This window comes from Harpegnathos saltator, unplaced genomic scaffold (assembly GCF_003227715.2).
Source record: "Harpegnathos saltator strain DR-91 unplaced genomic scaffold, Hsal_v8.6 scaffold168, whole genome shotgun sequence".
NCBI lineage: Eukaryota > Metazoa > Arthropoda > Insecta > Hymenoptera > Formicidae > Harpegnathos > Harpegnathos saltator.
The window spans coordinates 227684-242250 of record NW_020229948.1 but is presented as its reverse complement, the minus strand read 5'-3'; the positions used below and the strand labels follow the sequence as shown (position 1 = coordinate 242250).

General features: G+C 39.4%; 4 protein-coding genes and 2 long non-coding RNA genes across 10 annotated transcripts in view; 2 read left to right on the top strand and 4 right to left on the bottom strand.

Moving 5' to 3' along the window:
• LOC112588176 (odorant receptor 13a-like) overlaps positions 1-1229 on the bottom strand; it is a 4910-nt gene extending 3681 nt beyond the window's left edge. For both annotated transcript variants that reach the window (XM_025297047.1, XM_025297048.1), the window contains exons 1-2: positions 344-1229; positions 48-164 (exon numbers count right to left, since the gene is read on the bottom strand). In XM_025297047.1, coding sequence (XP_025152832.1) covers positions 48-164; positions 344-499 — 273 coding nt within the window. In that variant the 5' untranslated portion in view covers positions 500-1229. The remainder of the gene's footprint in view (positions 1-47; positions 165-343) is intronic.
• On the bottom strand, positions 1228-5352 carry LOC112588177 (odorant receptor 46a-like). 2 transcript variants are annotated; one of them, XM_025297051.1, is made up of 7 exons: positions 4727-5352; positions 4431-4547; positions 3505-4292; positions 1983-2073; positions 1760-1899; positions 1458-1595; positions 1228-1369 (listed from the first exon to the last, which is right to left on the bottom strand). In XM_025297051.1, the coding sequence occupies exons 3-7, from the start codon at positions 3645-3647 to the stop codon at positions 1240-1242; spliced, it is 642 nt and encodes a 213-aa protein (XP_025152836.1). In that variant the 5' UTR covers positions 3648-4292; positions 4431-4547; positions 4727-5352; the 3' UTR covers positions 1228-1239. The 2 variants fall into 2 exon arrangements, with proteins under 2 accessions (XP_025152836.1, XP_025152837.1); XM_025297052.1 differs by having other exon boundaries at positions 1263-1369; positions 1463-1595.
• Positions 5344-8045, bottom strand: LOC109504380 (odorant receptor 4-like). 2 transcript variants are annotated; one of them, XM_025297049.1, is made up of 6 exons: positions 7838-8045; positions 7541-7657; positions 7285-7402; positions 6619-7112; positions 6402-6492; positions 6303-6313 (listed from the first exon to the last, which is right to left on the bottom strand). In XM_025297049.1, exons 1-4 carry the CDS (start codon positions 8033-8035, stop codon positions 6844-6846), a joined length of 702 nt encoding a protein of 233 aa, XP_025152834.1. In that variant the 5' UTR covers positions 8036-8045; the 3' UTR covers positions 6303-6313; positions 6402-6492; positions 6619-6843. The 2 variants fall into 2 exon arrangements, with proteins under 2 accessions (XP_025152835.1, XP_025152834.1); XM_025297050.1 differs by lacking the exons at positions 7285-7402; positions 7541-7657; positions 7838-8045 and adding exons at positions 5344-5779; positions 5873-6005 and having other exon boundaries at positions 6174-6313; positions 6619-6847.
• Positions 7889-8781, top strand: LOC112588178 (uncharacterized). The gene is made up of 3 exons (XR_003112609.1): positions 7889-7925; positions 8419-8656; positions 8742-8781. It is a non-coding gene; the product is annotated as an uncharacterized LOC112588178 (long non-coding RNA).
• Positions 8669-14567, bottom strand: LOC105188847 (odorant receptor 4). Of its 2 annotated transcripts, XM_019843991.2 has the most exons (9): positions 14212-14416; positions 14022-14141; positions 13587-13704; positions 13263-13524; positions 13051-13173; positions 12832-12922; positions 12619-12755; positions 8897-9029; positions 8669-8816 (listed from the first exon to the last, which is right to left on the bottom strand). In XM_019843991.2, exons 1-9 carry the CDS (start codon positions 14353-14355, stop codon positions 8766-8768), a joined length of 1179 nt encoding a protein of 392 aa, XP_019699550.1. In that variant the 5' UTR covers positions 14356-14416; the 3' UTR covers positions 8669-8765. The 2 variants fall into 2 exon arrangements, with proteins under 2 accessions (XP_019699550.1, XP_019699549.1); XM_019843990.2 differs by having other exon boundaries at positions 8669-9029; positions 14212-14567.
• Positions 9004-13226, top strand: LOC112588179 (uncharacterized). The gene is made up of 3 exons (XR_003112610.1): positions 9004-9045; positions 9384-9638; positions 12980-13226. It is a non-coding gene; the product is annotated as an uncharacterized LOC112588179 (long non-coding RNA).

The following is a 14567-nucleotide window of genomic DNA, read 5'->3' as shown; positions in this document are numbered from 1 at the left end:
TTTCGCACACAGAAGTCACTTATATCTGTAGATTTGAACTAATGTACCTTCTGCTTATTAAAATGGTACGTGAATATTTTCACCAACACCATTACCGTCATCATATTCAGAGGTAAAGTTTGAAAAACGCACTGTATTGTGTCGCAGACGAAATAGTTTGCTATCTACAAAATTAGTTAGGTTTTTGATTAGGATTTATCGGGATGATAGATGTCCACTCGAGAGGCTAAAAATATCGTATACCGAATTAAATTCAAACATGAAACTGCGATTTTACTTTAACCTAAAATCTCAACAACCGTTCACCACCGATTCTCGCGGGACTTGTGATAATTAATATTACCTGTGCAAACATAATAGAAATATCAAATACAATGATAACACCCATATGAAGCAGCCTGTTTCTGAACTTGTCATAAGGCCACAAACCAGTGAGTAGCAAAAGTTTTCTACATAGCTTGTAACAATCATATCTACAGTCCGTTTGGAAGCGATCCATATTTCCTAAGGAGACTGATCTTCTTTCGTATCACACACTCATTTGAATATCGAGCTACCTTCTACGAATTCTCGCCACGGAAAATCAATAAAGAATTTGTCATGTCACTCTTCTTCTTTGCCCGGCGCATTCGGTTGTTACTAACTAGCAGACGTAACATAAGTACATGTTCCGCGTAAGTATTATCTAAACGCGAATTGACAGCTCTAGTTAGGGTGATGGCAAGCCGTTTTAACCCAAAAGATATGTATAGAAGACGATATCAATAAATATTCGTTATCAGGGAATGGTGAATATTTTGATTGCTACGGTAGAATCTTTCTACGGTAGAAAACCTGCAGTGTTCATGCTGTATTTCTATCGAGATTATTTATGCAAATGGGCTTCAGTACGAAGTATGCAGTTTTTCCGTCGAGAGACAGACACTTTACGTTAGAAAAAAGAATTACTTCGTGAGATAAAGAAAAACATGGTTTGATAGAATGACGTTAGGGCAATTCCAGTATTTCACATTAAACAATATAAATAGGCGCAGCTCTACAGGTAAAACGAAACGTATAGAAACATACAAAACACTGAACGTTTAATAAACATCGGTTAATTTTCGTCTAACACATGTGTGAGATGTGGAAATGTATTCGATTATTCTCTAATGTCGATAGTAAAATATGTATTTATTACTATTTGCTCGTAAGTGGCTCAAGAAAACATATCAAGTATATTGGGGAGATACGATTATCTCATATTGCTCGTAACGTCACTTCATGTTGAAGTAGCTTTACTAGACGAGTCACTAGAATCATCGACTGTCCATTATGGCTCGTTGAAAGATGACAATACCGTAAAGTACGAAAGCGAGCATTGCATGACCTGAATAGGGATGTTGAAAAATTGTTTAAAGTCGCACACGTATCCTTTTGTTTATTACATTGCAGCTTTCTCCGTATGTGACAATTACTTTACCGAAGTAAAACTTTCCAAGCAAAATATGTAAACTTTTCCAGCGGTCATAAAACTAGGCTCTATGTTCTTTCTCATTACGAACAACAGCAGCCGTTGCGATTTCACTGGTATAGTGTACCACAAACCATTATAACTGCAAAATTAGTTCATACACACGAAGGAAATGGTATGGACAATAATGTTATGTTTGTCTCTACAGATAATTATCATATTTTCATCAAAAGTATAACTTTACGTGTCGAAAAAATTTATGTCACCGATCTCTTTTGAAGTTAAATCTACTTAAAATCTCCTTACATTTTCTGGCACAACTCAAGACTGTGATTTATCAACTTTTGCCCCTGGTAACTGTAAATAAATAAATGAGCCAATTGACCAATTATGTAAGGAACGAGTCTCACCATTTCCACCATATCACCCTGCAATTCTGACGAGAGCTGAAACATGCGAAAAATTAAATCATGTCTTAATTCTATAGCTTGGCGATGTGTTTCTAATCGTCTTTTGGAAAGCAACTCACTTGTATTAAAGTTATGCTCATGTTGGTCGTAATTATCAAGAGTTGTATTGCGAATGATAAGCAGAATGTGTTTTCGAGCAGGGTAACGAAACTGTAAACGATAGTAATAAACAATTATTACTGCTTATAAGGAAGAATTTGTTATAACTAACAAAGCGTACTCATTAAAAGTAACTTTAGTATTTGTAGAGCAAAAGATATATTGAGTGTGTGAATTAATTCGGTCCATCTGACGGTCAATTGCTGCTGTAATTTTCTAACTTGTAATTTCTGCAAAAAGCTTTATTTTTTAGTTTTGATATCTGGCAATAATATTCAGTTGATAAACGTTCGGGTTTGTAACAATAACATCGTGTTTATCTGATTCGAAAATGTCGAAATTCGAGCCAAGAAAGCATCATTTCCGGGAAGTTCTCATTTTCTGTTTTCATTTGAAGAAAACAGCTGCTGAAGCTCATTGAATGCTCGTAGAAGCTTATAGTGAAAGTGCTCCCACCGATAAATCATGCGGAGAATGGTCTCGACGTTTCAAAAGTGATGATTTCAGTGTTGATGACAAACGACACTGAACCGTCGTCCAGGTCAGCCGAAGAAGTTCGAGGACGAGGAATTGCAGGCGCTCATCGATAAAGATCCGTGTCAATCGCAACATGAGCTCGCACAATTGTTGAATGTTGATCGATCATCAATTTCTATGCGTTTGGCAGCTATGGGATCACATTTACAAAGAAGGAAGATGGGAGCCATACGCACTGAAAGAAATAGATATCGAAAGACGAAAAGCCATGTCTGAAATCTTGCCCGCCAGGCAAAATAGAAAAGGTTTTTTGCGTCATATTGTGACTGCAGGCGAAAAGTGGATATATTTCGATAATCCCAAACGAAGGAAATCCATTAGCGACCCAGGAAAACCATCCACATCGATACCAAAACGGAATATTCACGGCATGAAAGTAATGCTCTGTATATGGTGGGACCGGAAGGGTGTAATGTATCATGAACTATTAAAACAGAGCCAAACCATCACTGCCGAACTTTACCAGCAACATTTAATCCGTTTGAACAACGTATTGAAGAATAAACGGCCGGAATGTGCAAAGAAACACGATAAAGTGATCTTCCAGCGATCCACGATAACGCTCGGCCACATGTTGGAAAGATTGTGAAGGCCACCTTGGGAGCATTTGGCTGGGACGTTTTACCTCATCCGCCGTATTCACCAGACATTGCTCCATCCGATTATCACTTGTTCAGATCGATGGCACACGGGTTTTCGGACAGCACTTCAACAATTATGAAGAAATAGAGAAATGGCTCAATGAATGGATCGCTTCGAAGGACGAGTCGTTTTTCCGTCACGGAATGCAACAACTGCCAGACAGATGGGAAAACATAATAGCAAGCGATGGCAAATACTTTGATTAGTGTATTTTCTCATGTTTTTTTTCATACTAAAGTCTTTTTTTGGAAGAAAAAAACCCGACCGAATTAATTCACACACCTAATACGATGCATTACTTACTGCAGGGCCCGCCGGTGAGCTTGAATGGAAAACTCGATGTTTTTGACGTACACGTCATCCGAAAGCTCGATCACATTCCTTTTCATAATATTTCGTTTATATAACAAATGTTCGAGCCTGAAACTGCAAACATTAGTGTGCATATTAATGGGTGTATGTGTAACCTTACGAAAACCAAAACTGTCATTTATGTGAAGACAAAGAACATACAAATTCGAAATAAATATTCAGTACCCCACAATTTCGAAGAGGCCGCAAACGTGCTCGACGAAAGTTAAGAAGTTGCAGTCGTGTGCGACCAATCCGGTAATACATACAAAAGCACCGATTATCAGATGGACAAAAATATAATAAAAATATTCTTCCTCGTCGACGAAGTAGTTTGCCGGACACGGCATCATTATCGGACGACTTTCATTCAAAGGAGACACAACGTCCATGAAACGTGGCACGAGAACCGTGCATCCGAATATAAAGGTAATCGAATATATGCTTGCTACAAAAAGTTTTATTACGAAACAACGAAGATGCTGCTTTTATTTTCCTATTCATTAAAAACAAATTCTACAACGATCAAGTATATTTCATATTACAACTCGCTTTATCTCTTTCATTATACTGCAAAAAATGTGTTTCACTAACTATCATTTATTGAATAAGAAATTCTTACCAGCATAATAAAACGAGTAGGATCTACCAGTTTCAGCGTATTTCTTCATGATAACAAATTCTTCTTCACAATGCAGTACATTCCAGTCTGAGTGCAAGTGTTCTAAGAGGCCTTTAATCTACAAGCGTCATTAATATATTCAAGATATCATAAATATATTTCCAATGCTTAAACAAAGAGATTAATAGTCGTCAAGTTTCAACTGAAAGTTTCGCTCACAGAAGTTACTTGTATCTGTAGCTTAGAACTAACGTACCTTCTGCCTATTAAAATGGTACGTGAATATTTTCACCAATACTAGTAGCGTCATCATATTCATAGGTAAAGTTTTAAAAATGCACTGTATTGTGTCGCAGGCGAAATAGTTTGCTATCTAGAAAATTAGTTAGGTTTCTGATTAGGATTTTTCGAGATAATGGATGTCTATTCGAGAGGCTAAAAATATCGTATACCGAATTAAATTCAAACATGAAACTGCGATTTCACTTTAACCTAAAATCTCAACAACCCGTCACCACCGATTCTCGCGGGACTTGTGATAATTAATATTACCTGTACAAACATAATAGAAATATCACACACAATGATAACACCCATACGAAGCAGCCTTCTTCTGAGCTTCTCATAAGGCCACAGCCCACTCAGAAGCAAAAGTTTTTTACACAGCTTGTAACAATCATATCTGCAGTCCGTTTGGAAGCGATCCATATTTCCTAAGGAGACTGTTTCTTTTTTCATATCATACACTCATATGAAAATCGAGCTTTCCTCTTGGGACTCTCGCCACAGAAAATTCATAAATAATTTATCATGTCACTCTTCTTCTTTGCCCGGCGCATTCGGTGCAACACAGGTTGTTACTAACTAGTAGACGTAATATAAATACATATTCCGCGTAAGTATTATCTAAACGCGAATTGTCAGCTCTAGTTAGGCTGATGGCAAGCCGTTTTAACCCAAACGGTATAGAACATGCTATCGGTAAATATTCATTGTCACTGAATGCCGGATGCTTTGATTGCTACGTTCGAATTTTCGAAAACACGCAATGTTCATGCTGTAAGTATGTATTTCTACACATATTATTTATGCAAGTGGTCTTCAGTACGAAGTACATAGCTCATTCGTCTAAAGACGGACACTTCGAGTTAGAAAATTATTTCGTGAGCTAAAGAAAAACATAGTTTGAGAGAGTGACATTTAAACAATTCCGTCATTTTACAGAAATAACAGAAGTGTATCATGAACGAATATGGGCGCAGTTCTACAAGTAAGATGAAACGTGTAGAAACGTACGAAGCATTGAACAGTTCATAACCGTCGGTTAATTTTCGCCTAATACGTGCGTGAGGTGGGAAAATGTACTCGGTTATACTCTAATATCTACAGTAAAATATATATTTATTGCTGTTTGGCCGCAAGTGGCTCAAGAAAACATATCAAGTATATTGGAGAGATATGATTATCTTATATTGCTCGCAACGTTACTTCTACGATATGTTGGACAATTGTTTTACTAGACGAGTTACTAGACTCATAGACTGTCCATTACGGCTCGTTGAAAGATGACAATACCGTAAAATACGAGATCGAACATTGCATAACCTGAATAGGGACGTTGAAAAATTGTTTAAAGTCGCACACGTATCCTTTTGTTTATTATATTGCAGCTTTCTTCATATATGATAATTACTTTACCGAAGTAAAATTTTCCAAGCAAAATATATAAATTTTTCCGGCGGTCACAAAACTAGGCACTATGTTCTTTCTCATCGCGAACAACAGCAGCCGTTGCGATTTCACTGGTATGGTGTACCACAAACCATTATAACTGCAAAATCAGTCTGACATACACACGAAGGAAATGGTATGATAATGCTATGTTCATCTTTATAGATAATTATTATATTTCCATCAAAAGTATAACTTTCCATCAAAAGTGTAGAAAAAACTTATGTCACCGGTCTGCTTTGAAGTTTAAATTTTCTTAAGGTCTTACATTTTCTCGCACAACCCAAGACTATGATTTATCATCTTTTGCCCCTGATAACTGTAAATAAGTAAATGGGCCAATTGACCAATTACAAAAGGAACATATCTCACCACTTCCATCATGTCACCCTGCAATTCTGACGAGAGCTGAAACATGCGAAAAATTAAATCATGTCTTAATTCTGTAACTTGATGACGTGATAAGTTTATAACCGTTTTTCGTAAAACAACTCACTTGTATTAAAGTTATGCTCATGATGATAGTAACTATCAAAAGTTGTATTGCGAAAGATAAGCAGAAAGTGTTTTCGAGCAGGGCAACGAAACTGTAAACGACAGTCATAAACAATTATTACTGCTTATAAGAAAGAATTTCTTACAACTGACGAAGCGTACTCATCAAAAGTAACTTTAGTATTTGTAGAGCAAACAATACACAATACATTACTTACTGCAGGGCCCGCCGATGAGCTTGAATGGAAAACTCGATATTTTTTACATACACGTCATCCGAAAGCTCGATCATATTCTTTTCCGTAATATTTCGTTTATATAATAAATTTTCGAGTCTGAAGCTGCAAACATTAGTATTTATATTAATGGGTTGATGTGCTACGTTACGAAAAACAAAATTGTCATTTATGTGGACAAGAAACATACAAGTTCAAAATAAATATTCAATACCCCACAATTTCGAAGAGGCCGCAAACGTGCTCGGTGAAAGTGAAGAAATTGCAGTCATGCGCGAGCAATCCGGTAATACATACAAAAGCACCGATTATCAGATGGACAAAGATATAATAAAAATATTCTTCCTCGTCGACGAAGTAGTTTACCGGACACGGCATCATTATCGGACGACTTTCATTCAAAGGAGACACAACGTCCATGAAACGTGGCACGAGAACCACGCATCCGAATATAAAGGTAATCGAATATATGCTTGCTACAAAAGGTCTTATTACGAAACAACGAAGATGCTGCTTTTATTTTCCTATTCATTAAACAGATTCTACAACGATCAAGTATATTTCACATCACAACTCGCTTTATCTCTTTCATAATACCGCAAAAAATGTGTTTCTATAACTATCATTTATTAAATAAGAAATTCTTACTGGCATAGTAAAACGAGTAGGATCTACCAGTTTCAGCGTACTTCCTCATGATAACAAATTCTTCTTCGTAACAGAGTGCATTCCAATCTGAGTGCAAGTGTTCTAAGAGGTCTTTAATCTACAAGTGTCATCAATGTATTCAAGATATCACAAATATATTTTCAATGCTTACGCAATGAGATTAACCGCCGTCAAGTTTCAACTGAAAGTTTCGCTCACAGAAGTTACTTGTATCTGTAGATTAGAACTAATGTACCTTCTGCCTATTAAAATGGTACGTGAGTAACTTCACCAACACTATTACCGTCATTATGTTCATAGGTAAAGTTTTAAAAATGCACTGTATTGTGTCGCAGACGAAATAGTTTGCTATCTAGAAAATTAATTAGGTTTCCGATTAGGATTTTTCGAGATGATGGATGTCTATCCGAGAGACTAAGAAGATCGTATACCGAATTAAATTCGAACATGAGACTTCGATCACTTTAACCCAAAATCTCAACGATCGTTCACCATTGATTCTCGCGGGACTTGTTACGTAAATTAATGTTACCTGCACAAACATAATAGAAATATCATATACAATGATAACACCCATATGAAGCAGCCTGTTTCTGAGCTTGTCATAAGGCCACAGACCAGTGAGTAGCAAAAGTTTTCTACACAGCTTGTAATATTCATAATTGCTACTGGTTCGAATAGGATCCATATTTCCTAAGGAGACTGTTGTTCTTTCACGTTTCACGCTCATTTGAATGTCAAGCTTTCCCCTTAGAATTCTCGCCACGGAAAATAAATATTTTATGATGTCGCTTCCCTTCCTTGCCCGATACGTACTACATAGCACGGGTTGTCATAACTAAATAGATGCCGCGTAATTATACGTCTTGCATACGTGTTACATAGATGTGAATGGATAGCTTTTGTTAAGCAAACCGCTTCATTTCGCATAAAACACGCTGTCAGGTTCTATAATTTGCGTTGTCACGGAATAACGGATATCGCAATTGCTATGATAGGATATCATGTAACATATAGTGTTGTTAAGTTGAGAGTGTATCCCTATCGAAGTTTTTGTATTATTAAACGTGCTGTATTTATGCGTGTAATTGAAGTATAACCACTTCTTCCTAGGAATACGGATGAGAGGATACATGAAGGCAAAAGAGCTGGTAGTGGATAAAAAACTGCAAGAGTGGTTAGCTTTAACACACAATTATGTTTCTTTTTCTATGTAATACTCTCCTATTCATGTTCAAAAACCACCTCTCTAGCTTTTGCAAGATAGACCCTCCTCCCTCGTGCCTATTGAGAATAATATAATAGGAAATGCAGTCCGTATTGTCCGTAACATGGATAACTTGGCAAGTCGGTAAAGTATATCCTCTCGGCTAATATATAATGTTAAAAAATTTATATTGTTTTATTTTGGTTTAATACAAGTTAAAAATCGATAGAACAATTCTGATGGAATATCGCTGTTATTGAAAGGTGGAGAGTACCGTAAAATAAGACATCGAAGTTTGTAAAACCTTGAAAAGACAGGGACATTTTGTCATTATGCGCGACGGAACGTCCGAATGTCAATGGTCTGTGATGCTGCATATTTTACCGTAGTGAAGCTCTCCAGAGAGAATATGTAAACTTTGCCCGCGCTCAAGACAGTCGGCCGAAGACTCTGCATCATCGTTAATATAAGGAGCTTCCGTGACTTCAACGGTGCCTTGTACCACAAGCTATTGTATCTGTAATGTTTCGAAGGTGCGCGCGATGTAAGTTCGGCAGGTGCTAGAAATCAGGTAGTTTCGAGGCAAGCTATACTAGTGTGATCAAAAAGTATCCAAATTTTATTTTTTAAAAATCGCGGGTAAACTATAAATCAAATCCGTTTGCTTTCTTAAGTTGGTACACACGTCCTTCACATTTGGTGAAAAAATCATGGTGTTCCTTCAAGCCGTTTGAAAGTGGCAGTTGTTTATGTCATTGAAGATTGTTGTGCATGGCAATTTTTACGATGTCGAAAAATATGGAGCAAAGAATTTCTTTGAAATTGTGTTGCGAACAAGATTTCGTTCACAAACGCATTCGAAATGTTGCAGAAAGCTTATGGCGATGATTGTTTATCGAAAACGAGTACATTTGAGTGGTTTAAGAAGTTCCAAGAAGGGCGAGAATCCGTTGAAGACGACCCACGCTCTGGAAAACCATCAACGTCACCGGATGACGCTCACATTGAGAAAGTGAAAGAATTGGTGCTCCAAAACCGTCGATTGACTGTGCGAGAGATAGCAGATGAAGTTGGAATATCATTTTGGAATTTGGATCGTGCCAGCACATTTTGTCCAATATACCAGGTATGTAAATAGGAAACTGGAATTTTTTCATAGAAAATACACGTTTATTGTATGAAAATGATAAAAAATATTTTATTCGAAGTATTGCCCATCGCTAGCTATACATTTTTCCCACCTGTCTGACAATTTGTGGATGCCACGGCAAAAAAGCTGTTGCTCTTTTGAGGCAAACCAGTCATCGGGTCATTTTCGTACATTTTCGTAAGAAGTGAAGCGCTGCTCAGCAAGTGCGTGTTCCATCGATGCAAATAAGTAGTAATCGGACGGAACCAAGTCTGGTGAGTAAGCCGCATGCGAAAGTATTTCCCAACCAAACACCTCAACCGTTTCCTTGACCAGTTTTGCTGTGTGTGATGGTGCATTATCATGAAGCAAAATCACTTTGTGTTGCCTTTTTTGATATTCTGGTCGTTTTTCACGCAAAGCTTGATTCAAATCGATCATTTGTTGTCGGTAGCGTTCAGTATGAACGGTTTCGCCAGGTTTTAGCAGCTCATAATAGATCACACCCTTCTGATCCCACCAAACACAGAGCATTGTCTTCCGCACATAGCGATTTGGCCTTGCAGTCGATGTCGACGGTTCGCCTGGAGTTACCCATGACCTTTTACGCTTAGGATTCTCAAAATATATCCACTTTTCATCGCCAGTCACAATTCGATGGAGAAATGACTTTCTTTTGTACCTGGCGAGCAGCATTTCGCAAGTGGTTTTTCGGTTTTCCTGCTGTCTTTCATTCAGTTCATGTGGAACCCATTTTCCCATCTTCTGGATCTTTCCCATGGCTTTCAAACGTATGGAGACGACTTCTCGTGTCACATTTAATTGATCCGCGAGTTGTTGTTGCGTTTGAGCGTCATCCTCATCCAACAATGCTTGCAATTCGCTGTCTTCAAACTTTTTCGGTGGTCTTCCACGTTCTTCGTTTCTCACGTCAAAATCGCCACGTTTGAATTTTTTAAACCACTCAAAGCACTGTGATTTACCAAGAGCATGCTGACCGTAAGCTTCGACAAACATTCGATGCGATTCTGCAGCAGTTTTCTTCAAATGGTAACAGAAAATCAATGCTGTTCGCAAATCGCAGCTCCCAGGCACAAAATTCGACATATTCAACGCTATTACAAACTATGCTGTTGTATGAAACTTGTATTGTTGTGAGTTGAAAATCTTTGTCAGATATCAACAAATGGCGCCAATGACGCGGTTTAACGGTAACAACATTGACAGCTAGGGCCATCTATGGGCAAGTTCCGGTTTCATATTTACAGACCTGGTACTGGATATAAAACGGCATCGCGTTTGATTCCGAAAAACCTGGATTTTCTCCAAAATCTCAACGAATGTCGCTCCGCAAGCACCGTATTCACCAGACATGGCCCCCTGCGATTTTTTCTTGTTCCCCCTACTGAAAAAATCTACTGTCCACTTCGCGGACAGCGTTTCGAATCGATTGAGGACATGAAAGGAAAATCGCTGCGTGAATTGAAGGCCATACCGTCTGCCGCATATGAGCGATGTTTTCAGGACTGGATCAAATGTGCGCTGGCATATGTGCGCTGCAAGCAATGGGGACTACTTTGAAGGAGACTATAAGAATTTTGATGATTGTAATTTTGATTTTTAAAAATAAACTTCGGATACTTTTTGATCACAGTAATATTAGGTAAATCGGAAAGTTCCGTCCATCTAGCGGCAAGTAGCTATAGCTAGAACTATCGTTAATCTCTAATATCTAAACGAAGCTTAATGATTTGTTTTGATATCTGTCAATAACGTTCAGTATATAAAAGTATACGTTTGCATCAATAACATTATTTTTTACTGCATCAAAAATATCGAAATTTGAGCCAAATAAGCGTCATTTGCGCGAAGTGTTAATCTTTTGCTTCAATTTGAAGAAAACTGCAGCTGAAGCTCATCGAATGCTTGTAGAAGGTTTATGGTGATAATGCTCCTTCCGATAAAACATGCAGAGAATGGTTTCGGCGCTTTAAAAGTGGTGATTTTGATGTAGAGGACAAAGAGCGTTCTGGACGGCCAAGAGTATTCGAAGACGAAGAATTGCAGGCAGTGGTGGACGAAGACCCATGTCAAACGCAAATACAACTTGCAGAAGCATTAAATTGTGCTCAATCTGTCATTTCCGATCGTTTGAAAGCCTTAGGAAAGGTTTACAAGGAAGGAAAATGGGTCCCATATGAACTGAAGCCAAGAGACATTGAAAGGCGAAAAACCATCTGCGAAATTCTGCTTGCTAGCTGCTCGCAAAGAAAAGGGGTTTTTACATCGTATCATCACTGGGGATGAAAAATGGATTTATTTTGACAACCCCAAACGTCGAGAAACTATAATATTTACGAACTCGGCCAACCCCGAACATCGACGCCAAAGCGGAATATATCCACGGAAAGAAGGCTCTGTATTTGGTGGGATCAGAAGGGTGTGTTGTACCACAAGCTGTTGAAAAGTGGTCAAACAGTCACAGGGGAACTCTACAGAGAACAAATGATCCGTTTGAGCCGAGCATTGCACGAAAAACGACTAGAATATGAAACGAGACAGCATAAAGTGATTTTGCTTCATGACAACGCTCGGCCTCACGTCACAAAATCTGTCAAGGAAACGTTAGAAGCACTTCGCTGGGAAGTGTTACCCCATGCGGCTTCTTATTCACCAAACTGTGCCCCTTCCGACTACTACTTGTTTCGGCCGATGGCACACGCACTTGCTGACGAATGCTTCAATTTTTATGAAGACGTCGAAAAATGGGTCTCTGACTGGATAGCCTCCAAAGACGAGTCATTCTTTCGCCGCGGAATTCGCTTGCTGACCGAAAGATGGAGAAAAGTCATCGCTAACGATGGACAATATTTCGATTGATGTACTTTTGCATTTTATTTCTGAAATAAAGCCATAAGTTTTGCAAAAAAAAAACGGACGAAACTTTCCGATTGACTTAATAAGACGATCGTCTTACATCTTGTCGCGCATCCGAAGGCTGTGGTCGATCAGCTTCTGGCCCTCGAAACTGAGGCAGAACAAATGAAACAGTTGACCGATGACGTACAATATGTACCTTATTAGTTCCAACATGCCGGCCTCCTGCTGCGTGATCTCGAGTACAAAGGAAAGTGGTGCTTTAGTTTCTCTCTTTCGCAAATTCAGAAAAGATTTTCTAACGCATCAGTACCTGCAACAGGGTGCAGCTCATCGTGCCAATAATTATGAGTAATTGCACAGCAAAGGGTACGGTGAAGGTACTTTCGAGAGTCTGCGCGAACCTGTCGCAGTGAACAAAGAGAAGAGAGACTAATCTAATTGAATCTTATCATTTCCAGATGTTCCCGCATGTACTCGTTTATTCTTCCAAGCAAACCTCGTTGCATCCTCGTCAGTTCCAGGTACTTACTTCAAGGTTTTCCGATGTGTGTGGACGAAGAGCGCGATCTTCTTGCGATAAACATCGTCTAGATTTCCTTTCGCGTCTTCCACTGCATCGTCAGAATTACGAAATAGATCTTCGAAACGAGATCTACGAGTAATTCGACTTTGCCGCTTGAATAAATCGAGCGAATGCACGTTGAACATGTGTTTACTCACACCTTGAAACGATCTCCTTACCCGACCACCGCGAACATACTGCACAGATGCTCGACGTAACTCACGAACATGCAATCATGCGCTACTATTCCGGCCATGACCATCTCCCAGCTGAAGATGGAGTGGCCAAAAATATAAAAGAAATATTTCCTACTGTCCACAAAGTAGTATCCCGGGTACGGCAGCAGTACAGGCCGGGATTCGTTAAGCGGTGATACAATGTCGAGTATAGGTGGTACAATAGACACCGACATGAAAATGTACACCGCCGAGAAGCAGTACACTGCAACGAGAGCGTATCACGAGGTAGAAAGAGGATCCTGCGGGGTATTTATCAAAACTCACCCGGATATAGCAAGGAGAATCGTCTGCAGTTCTCGGCGTACGACCTCATGATTTCGTACTCCTGAGGCGTCTCCAGTTCCTTCCAGTCGACGAACAAGTGTTCGGTGAAGCTCTTAATCTGGCAAAACGTCGATCAATCGCACACTACTTCACGATCCGACGAAACAGATAAATGTCAAGGGGCGGGGGAGGGATAAGAGAGAACCCGAGAGAACATATCCCATGTAGCATAAGATGTCCCGAAGCAATTCTGATCCCACTCGAGACATCCTGGGATCTTCGAAGGAATTTCGAATGCGTTTAGGATAATGCTGGGATGTCTTGTGCTATTTGGATCATTAAATATATGTCCTCATGCGAACAGGCGATTCTCTCTCTCTCTCTCTCTCTCTCTGTCGAAGCTGAATACTCCGTCGCGTCTGTCACGAAACGTACTTGACGAATATTCAATTGAAACGACCACACCTTCACCATACCGACGCTCGTCAACAGGCACGACGTCATTGATTCGAAAATACATTGAAGGTCCTGCTTGCACGTGAATTGATGCGCTATCTGGAAATATCGCGTCAACCTTTTGCGACAAGCTGTTCCGTCGACCACTCAATCGCGTCCCTAAAATTACCTGCGGAACGAATATAGTCAGGACGATCGTGGTCAACAGGACCACGCGGAGCAACCTCGTTCTCGGCTTCAGGTACGGCCACATGCCGGTGAGTAGCGATAAGTTTTGAATGATACCGTAATAATGACTCCAGGAGGCTTCCATGCTTTTCGTGGAAATACTACGTAGTCCAGAACACGCGATCGACTGAATCGATAATTCGCGCGAATAGCGGACTATATGCAGCACATCCGAAATAATATCTCGAGCGCGGCAATCGCGCGTGTCACTCCTCGCGATGATTGACACCCGCGCACATTTTGACACGGCGACACTTACATCCCGCGTCACTGCTGACGCGGAAAGGTTTTTTTTAC

Excerpts from the sequence above, each read along its gene's own strand:
- LOC112588177 (XM_025297051.1), bottom strand. The coding sequence starts at position 3,647 with ATGCACACTAATGTTTGCAGTTTCAGGCTCGAACATTTGTTATATAAA. Across the intron at positions 2,074-3,504 it reads GCTCACCGGCGGGCCCTGCA|TTTCGTTACCCTGCTCGAAA; the intron begins GTAAGTAATGCA and ends TATCGTTTACAG. Across the intron at positions 1,596-1,759 it reads CTTGAGTTGTGCCAGAAAAT|TTATAATGGTTTGTGGTACA; the intron begins GTAAGGAGATTT and ends CTAATTTTGCAG.
- LOC109504380 (XM_025297049.1), bottom strand. The coding sequence starts at position 8,035 with ATGAGCGTGAAACGTGAAAGAACAACAGTCTCCTTAGGAAATATGGAT. Across the intron at positions 7,658-7,837 it reads TTTCTATTATGTTTGTGCAG|ATAGCAAACTATTTCGTCTG; the intron begins GTAACATTAATT and ends TTAATTTTCTAG. Across the intron at positions 7,113-7,284 it reads CTACTCGTTTTACTATGCCA|CAAGCATATATTCGATTACC; the intron begins GTAAGAATTTCT and ends GACCTTTTGTAG.
- LOC105188847 (XM_019843990.2), bottom strand. The coding sequence starts at position 14,355 with ATGGAAGCCTCCTGGAGTCATTATTACGGTATCATTCAAAACTTATCG. Across the intron at positions 13,705-14,021 it reads TTCAATTGAATATTCGTCAA|ATTAAGAGCTTCACCGAACA; the intron begins GTACGTTTCGTG and ends ACGTTTTGCCAG. Across the intron at positions 12,756-12,831 it reads TGAGCTGCACCCTGTTGCAG|ATCACGCAGCAGGAGGCCGG; the intron begins GTACTGATGCGT and ends TTTGTACTCGAG.